Raw genomic sequence first — 12251 nt, 5'->3', positions numbered from 1 at the left:
CACAACGCGCATACACTTTTCTCATGAAATCTACACAGATGCCCCATAACGAAACAAAAATATATTGCAGTATATTGGAACATATCATGTAATATATTAGGCAATATATTCACATATATGGGATTTAATATTTATATTCACCAATAGCAGGGTTTTTGGGTGGGTTTCTCCCATCCCCATACAACACAACTTATCCGTCTTTCACTCCCTTACGAAAGGAAAATATATTCACCAATATATTACTTGAAATATATTTTAATATATTGTACATATATGGAATAATATATTGATGGTATTATAAAATATATTATATATTCATGTAATATATTGCAAAATATACAAATGATTGCTGCTTTCAATATTTTGCAATACATTGAAAAATATAAAAAATAATTCCCATATATGTGAATATATTGCCTAATGTATTGCATGAAAGTTTCTAATATCCTGCAATATATTTTTGTGTCGTAAGGGCTGCTCTTACAAGAACGTGCGCCTGGTAAATACGCCATAATAATAGCAATCCATAATGGAACTTGCGCACCTGCTTTTAAAGGGAATGTTGGATGACGCTCTGATTGGTTTATTCACGTTACGCCCAAACCACACCTATGAATAATGAAGCTACTTTAGACCAACCCATTTTAGATTTGCGCCGGGCGCAAGAGCCATTTATCCCGCCGGGAAAATAGCAACAGCGCCGAGACCCACCCACAAGGCAAGGCAAGGCAAGGCAAGTTTATTTGTATAGCACATTTCATACCCAATGGCAATTCAAAGTGCTTTACATAGAAATTAATTAAAACAGTGGTAACAAATGCATGAGAAAAAAAAGAATACCATATGGACGAATAAAGAATTAAAAACAAGCATAGTTAAAACAGTCGCAAAGATATAGTAATTAAAAAAATAATAATAATAATAAAAAAAATAAAAAATTAAAAAATTAAAAAAAATAAAAATAAAAAAATAAGATAAAAGAAAATGGTCAGATCCACAATAATGGTCTGATATAAAAATAAACATTCTTCAGTTTACTGCCTACATACATGTACCATCTTAATTAGAACACCTCTCATTCATTTCTTTCTCAAACACGTTCATAACATCCATTTTAATCACTATTCCCTGATTTTTACTCAGAAACCTTCTTGTTAAAACCCTTACTCACTCATCATACCCTCCACAGATTTACACATACTCAAACCTTATTGTCAAACTTACTATTTCCATCAAACCCAGTTTTCACTCGTCATATTCAACTCAAAAGAACATATAAAATAAACAATAACCAGAGATAAGAACAAAGGTAAACTAAAACACAAGGTTACTTGCGCTTCACGCTTTGACACTTGCGTTTCAGATCGTTAAAATAGGGCCCGGAATGTCTAAGTATAAATTCGATACAGTATTGTCTTTTAAACACACTCCTATAATCCTTATTTACATTGAGAAAAAAATAGTGTACAGTTCACAATGGAAAGATGTATTACAGCGTCGGGATAGATCATGTGACACATTGAAAACCATGATAAGACAAAAAAAGTGTCATATGCATTAACTTTAAAATATTTGATTTTTATCTTCTTCTTTTTTTTGTGTTTCAGACACTTGTCACACTGCATACTAAAGTCCATACTAAGAGGGAACTGATAGTTGAATAGTAATGATGTACAGTAGAAACATCTAATCCTAGTTGTAAGCTCTCAGATCTGATGGGTTGACTGGAGCGTTGTTCCAGGGTCTGCAAAGATGCTGATCCAGGTCAGAAACATGTTGTACTCAGTGAAATCCCGTTCACCGTTCACTGTCCTTTTAAACATGCAACATGATGAGGTGATGACATGATGACAACAACAATGTAGCATACTAATGTTTAAAACGTTTGTCATTATAAATAGTATATCGTAGTATATTATAAGACTAGACCATAGTAGTGCAGTATGTAGTGGTCCAATCTCAATGTGGGGGTCACATAAGCAGGACAGAAGTATTCTGAACACATTACATTTAACCTGGAAGGACAGTCTGTGTGGACTGTCAAAGGTGCTTTGAATTCTCTCTCACCCACCTTGATGCCAGATGCATAGTGAAGCTCTGTCAGTCTGCATCACCGGCCCGACACAATGACACTGTGTGTGTGTGTATGTGTGTGTGTGTTGTGCGAGGCCAACAGCAGGCAACACAAATATCAGCGTGACCAGTGAAGCCAGCGTGTCCTCTACATCCTCTGAGTCTGCATGCCACGACGGCACCATGTGGGACAGACCCCAAGGAACGTAGAGGATGCATATGGCAACAGGCTGGGACAAATCGCCTGAAGGACTTTGAGTCTTATCGGAGTTGGTGCCATGACCCGATGCACCTGGGACCAGTTCAGTCGACACACACACTTAACACACGCGCACTGCTGGTGCGACTCCTTCCTGCTTGAGTTTGGTGCTGACTGTGCTTCATGGCTCCGTGGTGGCGAAAGGCCACTGCGATAGTGATTCCCGGCTGTTCTCGTAGCGGTGAAGGAGTTCTTAAAGGGCATATTGCAGGTAAAAATGTTTCAAAATGAATATATAACCTTGTATGAAAATACCATTTGAAAAGTGCAGGATTTAAAATGTTTAAAATAAGGGCACACATTTAGTAGATAAAGTGACTGTTTGTAAAAAGGATTTTCTTTTACTGTGTCATTTTACGTCACAAGAGGGAGTTGTTTGCTGAGCTCTGCATTGGCTCAGTGCAGACTAGGTTGGTATTCAGGAGGAGTCTGTGTGTTTTTGGTAGTTTTGTATGTCAGTTTATCATCATCATCATCAGTTATTGTGTCTAGCCTGTCAGCACATCGTGTCCAAAGGTTTCCCAATAAGAAAACGGACAGTGATATCTTCCCTGTCTGGGTGGTTTTGCGCAGATGAAGAGACAGGACTTCACTTCTGCATCTGCTTCAGAAAACGCGGTGGTGTTGCGTTCACTTTAGACAGGATGATTATCATCGCGGCGATATAATGGAGTTCAACACCGTGATACTCGTCTAAAGGATTAAATGAATAAACATCCACTCACGATGCTTCTTCATCGCTGTTTTTACATGAATACAAATACAAACTACGTACATTAAAACAAATACATAAGTCTCACACTTTTCAAAACAGTTTTGAGTTATGTGCTGGTAATGTAAATATTTCATGCCATTTATGTACATTCAATTCACTCATCTACATGACTTCATATACATCCTCACACTATCGGTGAATCAGCACAAAATAAACTCATGAATGAATGAATGAATAAAGGATACAATAACAGTATACTGTCTTTTTCGGCCGCGTGCGGGAGACGTGATGGTCTTGGATCCGTCAGAGATGCAGCTGGAAGATAATGTGGACGTGCACGGCACGCGGCCGCTCATTCAGAGCACTCCAAATTCACTAACGTCAGAACGAGGTCAAGAACAAATTCATGCGCATAGGAACGTTTTGTGAATCAGGTGGAGATTGAATTCGTGAGAAGTTCTCCTGTGCATACAAATACGAAATAATATTTATAAGAAGCCATTTATGGAGCAATATAAAAACAAAAGCACTTTGTTTTTCACAGAACAGAAGAATTTGAAAGTCATACAGGTTTGGAACGACATGAGAGTGAGTAAATGATGATGGGTAAACTCTCTCTTTAAGACTTTGAAGAAAATGTATATTTTGTCTTGCAATTGGAAGACGCTGTTCACTTGATATTCCTTTTGACTTTTTTTAACTTAAATTTAGATGTAATAAAAATAGATAAAAGACAATGCTCTTCAAGATAACTTGTTTTTAATGGCAAACCAGACAAAGAACTTGCATATTATAGAACTTATTCTGAAAATGCAGTTGTCAAAATTCCCAGTAGGTGATCCAGATCTATTTGTTTTTTCGTGGAACAGTGAAAGCTATTGTCCTCTCATGAATTCCTTCCTCCGTGGGTGACTGAGCTGCTTGGTTATTTTCTGAGTAGCTTTGAGCAGTTGTCGACCCAACACCCAAAAACCTATTTCTTAAATGTCACTGTGATTCGTGGAAAGCTCGGCCATTCTATTACGACGCCCCATGAGGACTACAGCATGTAAATCAAATGATTCATTGGAAACAAGAACATGTCTAGTGGAAGCTTGTGCTGCGTCAACGCATTATTCGTAAGATCGGACAGAGCGGCCGATAGCATGGTGTTGTGTTCTGACCTCAGGGACAATTGAATGGTCTTGAGATTTTAATTTGAAGTCAAGCCCCTATACAGTTCAAAAGTTATTAATGTGAGTGCAACTTTGGACAGTTGCTGGCGCTAGATGGAGTTTGATACTCTAAATTTGCTATGGTGACAGTTCAGACTGTCTTCTAACTCAACGCATTCTCACTCCCAAGGCGTCAAAATCCGAAGCAGGGTCAAGTGCCTTCTGCGTCACAATGAAGACGCTAAAGGCGTCATTTTTCGACGCACTGGGTGCTCCATTCATTTCGATAAGAAACCTTTGGCGTCATACAGACGCACTGGGTATGGGAATATTATCGTCATGGTGAAATTAATTTAGTGATTTATTTATTAAAAATTATTTATTGGTTTATAATTTTGCCATTATGACATGTTGGAGTGTGATTCTCAATTTATTTTATTTACGCTATTTAGACACGTTTTAACATGTAACCCAACCCCACCCCATCCCTAAACCTACCCATTTTTGTGAACATGATATGGATATACGACTGCATCCACGAGTTATTCAAAAAAGTTAAATAATCCATGTTTTCTGAGGCCAAACGATTGATTTGCATGAAAAAAATCCCCAAAAGCGATAGGCATCTCAATCCGCCGAAGATCATGAACACATCAAATTTCAAATATTGCCGCCCGTTACGTCAGATTTCATTGTGAAATTGCATTGGCTCTCCTATGTCTTGTGACCAATTGCGTCAATGTCAAGAGACCAATGTCATTGGCTCTCGTGTGTCTTGTGACCGATTGCGTCATGCTCAGGAGTCTTTTGAATTATTTGAATGAGTTATGAATGAGTTCGTTCACGGGGCAGTGGGATCATCATTTCAGCGATTAAAACATCAAGATCAACTCTGTTCTTCACATGAAGACATCGTATGACTTCAGAAGACTTGGAATGCAACATGAGCTAATACTTTTATACTGTTTTGGTCAGATTTTGCAATAAAAACTTGTGACTGTACATTTATTTGCCTGTTATTTGTTTTATATTGTTAAGATGTGGGTAGGTTTAGGGTAGGAGTTGGGTTAGTTGCTCCAAAATATAAAAGTAGATATAGTAGTATATATTAATAAAATCATGTCTGCTTTTACAAACGCAAAGAATTAAATGCGTCTGTGAATGACGCCAAAGGTTTCTCATTGAAATGAAAGCAGGACCCAGCGCATCGAAAAATGACGCCTAGGGGCACCTTTAGTGTCTTCATTGTGACGCGGAAGGCACTTGACCATGCTTCGGATTTTGACGCCTTGGGAGTGAGAACGGGTTGTCTATCTCTGTGTCAAATTTCATAACTTTCTTGCAAGCAGTTTTATGGAGTCGAGCAGAAGGAGGAACGGAAGACACATAAAAAAGGAGCTTGACCTCTAAAAAAAGCAAAAGCATGAAACAATGTTCTGCAAAAAACTTCAGACGTACTGTATGAAATCAAAGATTAAAAATAGCGTTCAAACCTATTGTAATTACATAAGAGTGGCTGACAGCAGGTGGCTTTGACTATGATGATTTTAACTGAGCGGCTGTTAACCATGTTTCACCTGCGGACAGCAGGAGGTCCGTTTCCATTACATGGGGTTTAGGAGGACAAATCCCGTTTTGCTCAGGATTGCACGGGCTCTTTAAGCACGAGTTTCATCCTGTTCAAAGAAATGCACTTTCTTTAAAGCGTGTGATGCTGATTCTCTGAAACTGGAGAGCTGACAACAGAAAAGCAGATGTACAAACCTGAAAGTGAAGATGTGCTCATAAATGTTGAAATATTCCTTTTGGGCTCAGAGGTTTCAGTTGGGCTGTGAATTCAGGTGGTGTTCTCATGTTTTAATGTCAGAGAACTCATTTAAATATGGATAGTTTCTCAGAGGCCTGTTTAATTCATATCCACCATGCTGACAACATGTTATGTTTTGGACTCTGGTCATCATTATGGGATGCTCGTGTCCCCATTGGGCTTCTTAGCTAGCTTAACCAGCAAAACTTCCCGGTTAGCCAGCAAGAGCGTCAGGAAACCAGCTCAAAAACCATTTCTGCTGAGAAAAGCTGGTTTGTTCGGCATGTTTTATGGACTTTGACCGACATTTCATTAATAAAACAAATGTACATTTTGGTGAAAGTAATTTCTCTTTTCTGTTCGCTTTTGTAGCCTGACTAGAGGGAAAAAATATATAATAATACAAATAAATAGATCATTAAAGCTGCAAGCAGCATTTATCTGGGTTCAAACAGTTTAAGACCTTTAAGCAAGACAACCAACAAAAAGTGGTGCTATGCTTCGTCTCATGGTGCCCTCTGATATTAAATTCTTTACAAACAGCTACAACTTCGTTGCAGATTAGACACACCAGCTTTGCATTCACAAAACCGGGTATATGGACGTGCAATTGCCCTATTTTCGCTGTTGACCTTCCTCTTTAGACGCTTTGACAGTGCTAGCTGAAGCGATGTAATGATCGCGCATCACCAGCATGCAAACAATTAAACAGTGCAGTTTAGTATGTGAGGAGGCCAAGGAATAAGTCTCAGGTTATGCTCCATTGTGTAACAAGCTAACTAATGTACACATTTAAAGGGGGGGTCATGCTGTTTCATGCATACTGAGCTTTTTACACTGTTAAAGACTTGGATTCCCATCCTAAACATAGAGAACGTTTCAAAAACTAAATTTGATGGAGTATTTCTGTGTCAAAAATACTCCTTCCGGTTTCTCACAAGTTTCGGAGAGTTTTTTTCGAGTACGAGTCCGCTTGACGTCGATAGAGCGGAAGGTCCTTGTATGGGCCGTACGGGCTCTTCTCCCGGTAGGGTGCGTGTGACCAGAGCGAGAGAGCAAATAAACACTGCTCTCAAGCTGCAGATCCACTCGTCCATGCAACACTTTGCACTACTTTATCAACTTTATTCCTATGGGTGACGTCAAGCGACTTTAACGCGCCTGCATAGCATTCCGGGAAGGCAGCGCTGCTTTTGAACGCAGAAATGACGGGAAGCATCACAACATCACGCTTCAGTCGTGTTGCAAAAGTGGATCTCTACGGTCACTGATGTCACAGGACTTCATCAAAATAACAATGTTACCAAAGAAGTGTGTGTTTGACGGAGCGGTCCCAACGATAAAGGTTCACGGTCGTGCTTTAGAAGCAGCCGGTGAGTAAAACTGCTTGTTGTTGTTGGCTATCGTCGTGTGAGTAGTAAACATTAGTAAACAACACGATCATGTATAGTTATTTATCAATATATGGTGTGTGTTTAAATACATTTGTTTAGCTGACCCATATACAGTAGGTGTCAGTTTGTTTATTATAAAACCACCCCAAACATAAACCTAGGGGACGTTCACACAAAACGTGCTTCTTCATTCAAATGCGCTAACGTTACTCCATTGGTTGTTTTTTTTATACACTAGTCTGACATGCAAAACCGTTTTGCTTGCTACTGCTAAGGTTTAGTCACATACAATAGTCCATAAACTGAATCATGTCCTCATAAACCACGAGTAAACACACACAAATGTTGACAGGCCACTAAATACAGTACGTACCACAGAGACGGACGTCCTGCTTTTGTTGCTTCTCCTGTTCAATTAATTTCATCCTCCGGATCCTATTCTGGATCATATCTGTATTAGTTAAATCTGATTGATAGCCATGGTTAATTAAGGTAACGTTTTCTTTTCCATGCATGACGATGTCAGCTTTCAAAAGCTCTCGTGCAGTAGCTGCGCGCTCCTCATCCTTTAGCCCCGCCCACACGATACGCCTCCAGGCGCTCGTTTTTTTCAGAAAGACTCGGTACAGCCTAGCTTTATTTTATAAATATAATAAAACTAAAGACTTTTCGGAGATATGAAGGATGCAATCCTACTCTATAGGTACTCAAGATTGACATGAGATTGACTGAAAGTGAGTGTCCCCCCCACCCTCCTTAAGAAAATGACTCAAACATGCCATTAATTGGCTTATTTAAGCCCTCTTTTATTTATTTTTTGTTATTTTTATCCATTTTATCCATCCATCGCCAACATATGTGTGTTTTAGCAAGACGGTCTATGTTACAACTTGGTGAATGAAGACACTTGCCAGGTTACGTGTCACTACTGCTTTATTCATTTGTCCAATTTTTAACAGAGTAACAGTTCACTACCAGTTACAAAAGACACTGCACTGTTAAAAAAAATAGTTGAAAAATAAGTTACCTGGTTGTCTTAAAATCTTAAGTTCATTGAAATAAAATAAAAAATGTAGTATATATATATATATATATATATATATATATATATATATATATATATATATATATATATATATATATATATATAATATTATTATTATAAATATTTTGTAAGCATATTGGGTAATTGTGTGTGTTTTATTTGTGATAACGTAATTTGTGAAACATGCCACAATTTGCTATTGTCATGATTTATCACATTTTTGTCTGGTTCAGACACAATAATATTTTGAGTTTCTATTTATTAATTAGAGTATTCTATTTATTATTTCCTTCATTGTATCAACTCAAATTTTTAATTTCAATAAACTCAAAAAAAAATTTGGCCCGCGGCCAAATATACTTGCCGACCCCTGTTCTACATCCATTAATCCTACCGAATATACAAACTCATCAACTACCTTACTAAGTATTAATAAGCTAATAGTTAATTAATAATAAGAATTGGACCCTAATCTACTGTTACCTTCACTTTTATTATATTGTCTTGATTTCTATTGAGGAAAGCAAGACAAAAATACAGTCTAAAATTGAATTTTTGCAGTGCAGTTCATGGATTGCAATCAGATAGGAAGTCCCATCTTTAATCCTAAATAAATAAGATTAAATGGAGTGACTCACATGTGTCTGCTCAAGAGAATCAGGATAGATCTCAGCGTCTCAAACCGGCCTAGATTTGCCAAGACATCAAAATCTGTAATCAAAAGTCCAATATCTCAACGTGAACTCTCTTTCTCATTCAAATTCATTTTGTAGCTCTTACCGCATGACTAGTGACACCCAAGCACTAAATTACCTCTCCTAACATAATGTAAAAAGGAAACAGAATATTCCTAAAGCTGAATAAAGGAACTGCCGGTGGAATGGTGGATGTTTGGATTGATCATCTTTCACTGTTGTTCTGGTTCCAGGTCATCTGCTATCATTGAGTCATGGGACAGCTTGCATTTTCGCTCTGTCTCTCTCTTACAGGTGTGCGCACAGAGGCTGGTGAAGCCGAGAGGATTTATCGATAGTGAGAGTGAAGCTGTCATGTCGCGCTGGTGTTTACCACCAGCCCCATTCTCTGAGCGCAGACCGGGTTTGTTTTGGAAGGGATCTCTATGGCATCCTAATGAGCTGCATCCAGCAGATGGGAGAGACCACACCACGCTTTCACACACATGGGATCGGAAAAATCAACAGACCACCGTCCCCGTGTTACTGCAGGCTTGAAGAACAGCCTCTCGGGGTCACAGTAATGTCAGGAGCGGAGCAGACATTCAATGAATAAACTGAAACAACATTTATTTACCTGGATTTTGTGTTGTTTTTCAGTCAATTTTAAATTAAAATCTTTCTCAAAACAAGGCAAACTGAAGCAAAATAATTTTATAGATATACAGTCAAACCAACAATTATTCAGACACTATGGTTCATTTATAAAAGTGAGGATAGCAAAATAAACCAAAATTATTCAGACCCTTTAATTGCTAATGCAACCTTTGACACCACAGACTGAACAAAATGAAGCATTGCTCATTGGTTGACCTAAATTAATATGATCTAATCGTGTGCTTAAATTGACCAACTGACAGCTGATTGGTTGACTGTAATACATTACACACCTTTCTATCAAAGTTATCTGACATTATCAAGATGAATTTGTTCTGACACAGTTTAACTCTAAGTTCTTGTCATATTTTATTACCATTTTCTAAACTATAGGGAATAAACTGATAATGTGAGAATGTGGTCGTTGTTTGCGTATGATAGCGCTATGTTTTTGGGCACATTGTTATGCCTGTCTGCCTTTTTGTTTGCATAAACCATGGTTATCTTTTAATCCTGTATTCAGTCCATCTTCATCTTCATCTGGTTACAGAACGATCAACCTAACAATGGATTATGTTGCTAAGTTTGCAGTGATTGCCCAGGAGGGCGTTGATTTTTGTATTTTTTTTCTCTGAAAACTTCTGTCAGCTAACGCTTGAGGATAAGTGTACAGTGAGCCCACGACATCTGTTACTGAGGGTACACTGGTGGAAATAGAGCTGAATGACTTCAGCATGGAGGTATTGTCTCCCACCCTATTTCGCCATGTATCTTAAACTGCATCACTGTTTGTAAGCAGCACTATGAACCATGTGGATTGTAATTTTATCAGTTTGCTCTGAACCCTTATCACTGTTTCTAGGCAGCATATCCATCTGCCTTCATCACTGTGGCTCCGCCTCCAGCCTCTGATCACCTCGCTCCGCCTATTGGCTTTGCCTTGGCTCCTCCTACCTTCAGCTCCACCAAACACCCTCAGCCTTACGACTTCACCGGTTTCCCTCATCCCTCCAGCTCCAAGTTGGTCAGTCATCATCCCACTTGCAGATCTTCCGCTATGCTCTGTTCCTCCACACCTACAACTGCAGCGGGCTCCTCCTTGACTTCAGGTATGCCTCAGTCCTTCATCACACCAGCATCGCCTCAGTCCTCAGGCACTTTGGCTCCAACGAATATGCTCCTCGCCATGGCATAACCTAGTCCTCCTGTGCCAGTGATGTTGCTCTGCTAGGAAGGCTCTCCATAGTCTGCGCCCTTCGGCTCCGCCTCAATCAGTCGCACCCCAGTTGACGTCGTTGTTGTTGTCCAGATGTCCATATTTCTCTGTCGCCGCCCAGTCTTACCATCCCTTCACCATCTTCTGTTGCCATCTCCTATACCCCTTTTCCACCAAGGCAGTGCTGGTGCTAGTTCGGAGCCAGAGCCTAGTTTCAAATCGGTTCTTTATGTTTCCACACCCAAAGCACCAGCTCCGAGCCAGGAAAAGTGGTTCTTAAGTAGAACCAAAATATTGCTGGGCTAGAATTAACAACCGATTATGTCAGGCGCTGGGGGCGGAGTCAACGAGATGAACACAAACTTGAGGTTTGCCATTTTTTAAAGAGCAGCTAATGGAGCTAAAAGCTGCTGCTCGTTTGTAATCAACCTCTATACAAATTACTGCAAACTGCATGAATGCATTGGATTCACTGTTTTCAATGTGTCTTGATGCCGATGATTTACAATGACATAAAGCCATGTGAATCAATAGTAGCACAATGTTTGCCATTGTTGATGGAAGGGGGGTGGGGGGGGGAAATGCTGTTTCATGCAAAGCACTGAGCTTTTTACACTGTTAAAGACTTGGATTCCCATCCTAAACATAGACAAACTAATGTTGGACGTTTGATGGAGTATTTCTGTGTTAGAAATACTCCTTCCGGTTTCTCACAAGTTTCGGAGGGTTTTTTTCGAGCATGGGTCGGCTTGACGTTGACAGAGCGGAAGGTCCTTGTATGGGCCGTACGGGCTCTTCTCCCGGTAGGGTGCGCGCGTGACTAGAGTGAGAGAGGAAATGCACGCCCATAAACACTCAAGTGCAGATCCAGTCGATCCAGGCGGCGCGCTCCACTTTATTCCTATGGGTGACATCAAGCGACTTCAACGCTTCAGCACAGCATTCTGGGAAGGCAGCGCTGCATTTGACCCGATTTGAACGCAGAAATGAAGGGAAGCTTCACAACATCACGCTTCAGTCGCGAGGCAAAAGTGGATCTCCACCGTTCACTGCTGTCAGGACTTCACCAAATCATACCAAAGAAGTGTGTTTTTGACAGAGCGGTCCCAGCAATAAAGGTTCGGTCCTGCTTTGGAAGCAGCCGGTGAGTAAAACTGCTTCAAATGTCTGTGCTGTTGGCTACCGTCGCGTGAGTAAACATCAGTAAACGACACGATCGCGTGCTTCGTCATTCAAATGCGTTAACGGTTACTCCAT

The 12251-nt window shown here is 39.7% G+C and overlaps 1 protein-coding gene across 1 annotated transcript in view; it reads left to right on the top strand.

Annotated features, from left to right (window-relative positions):
• Nucleotides 1-9711, top strand: part of LOC137039330 (uncharacterized) — a 63894-nt gene extending 54183 nt beyond the window's left edge. Inside the window, exon 4 of the mRNA XM_067414688.1 lies at nt 9437-9711. Coding sequence (XP_067270789.1) covers nt 9437-9679 — 243 coding nt within the window. The 3' untranslated portion in view covers nt 9680-9711. The remainder of the gene's footprint in view (nt 1-9436) is intronic.
• The last annotated feature ends 2540 nt before the right edge of the window (nt 9712-12251 follow it).

The sequence above is a fragment of the Pseudorasbora parva genome, chromosome 13 (assembly GCF_024679245.1).
Source record: "Pseudorasbora parva isolate DD20220531a chromosome 13, ASM2467924v1, whole genome shotgun sequence".
Classification (NCBI taxonomy): domain Eukaryota; kingdom Metazoa; phylum Chordata; class Actinopteri; order Cypriniformes; family Gobionidae; genus Pseudorasbora; species Pseudorasbora parva.
This window is presented reverse-complemented; position numbering and strand designations above follow the sequence as displayed.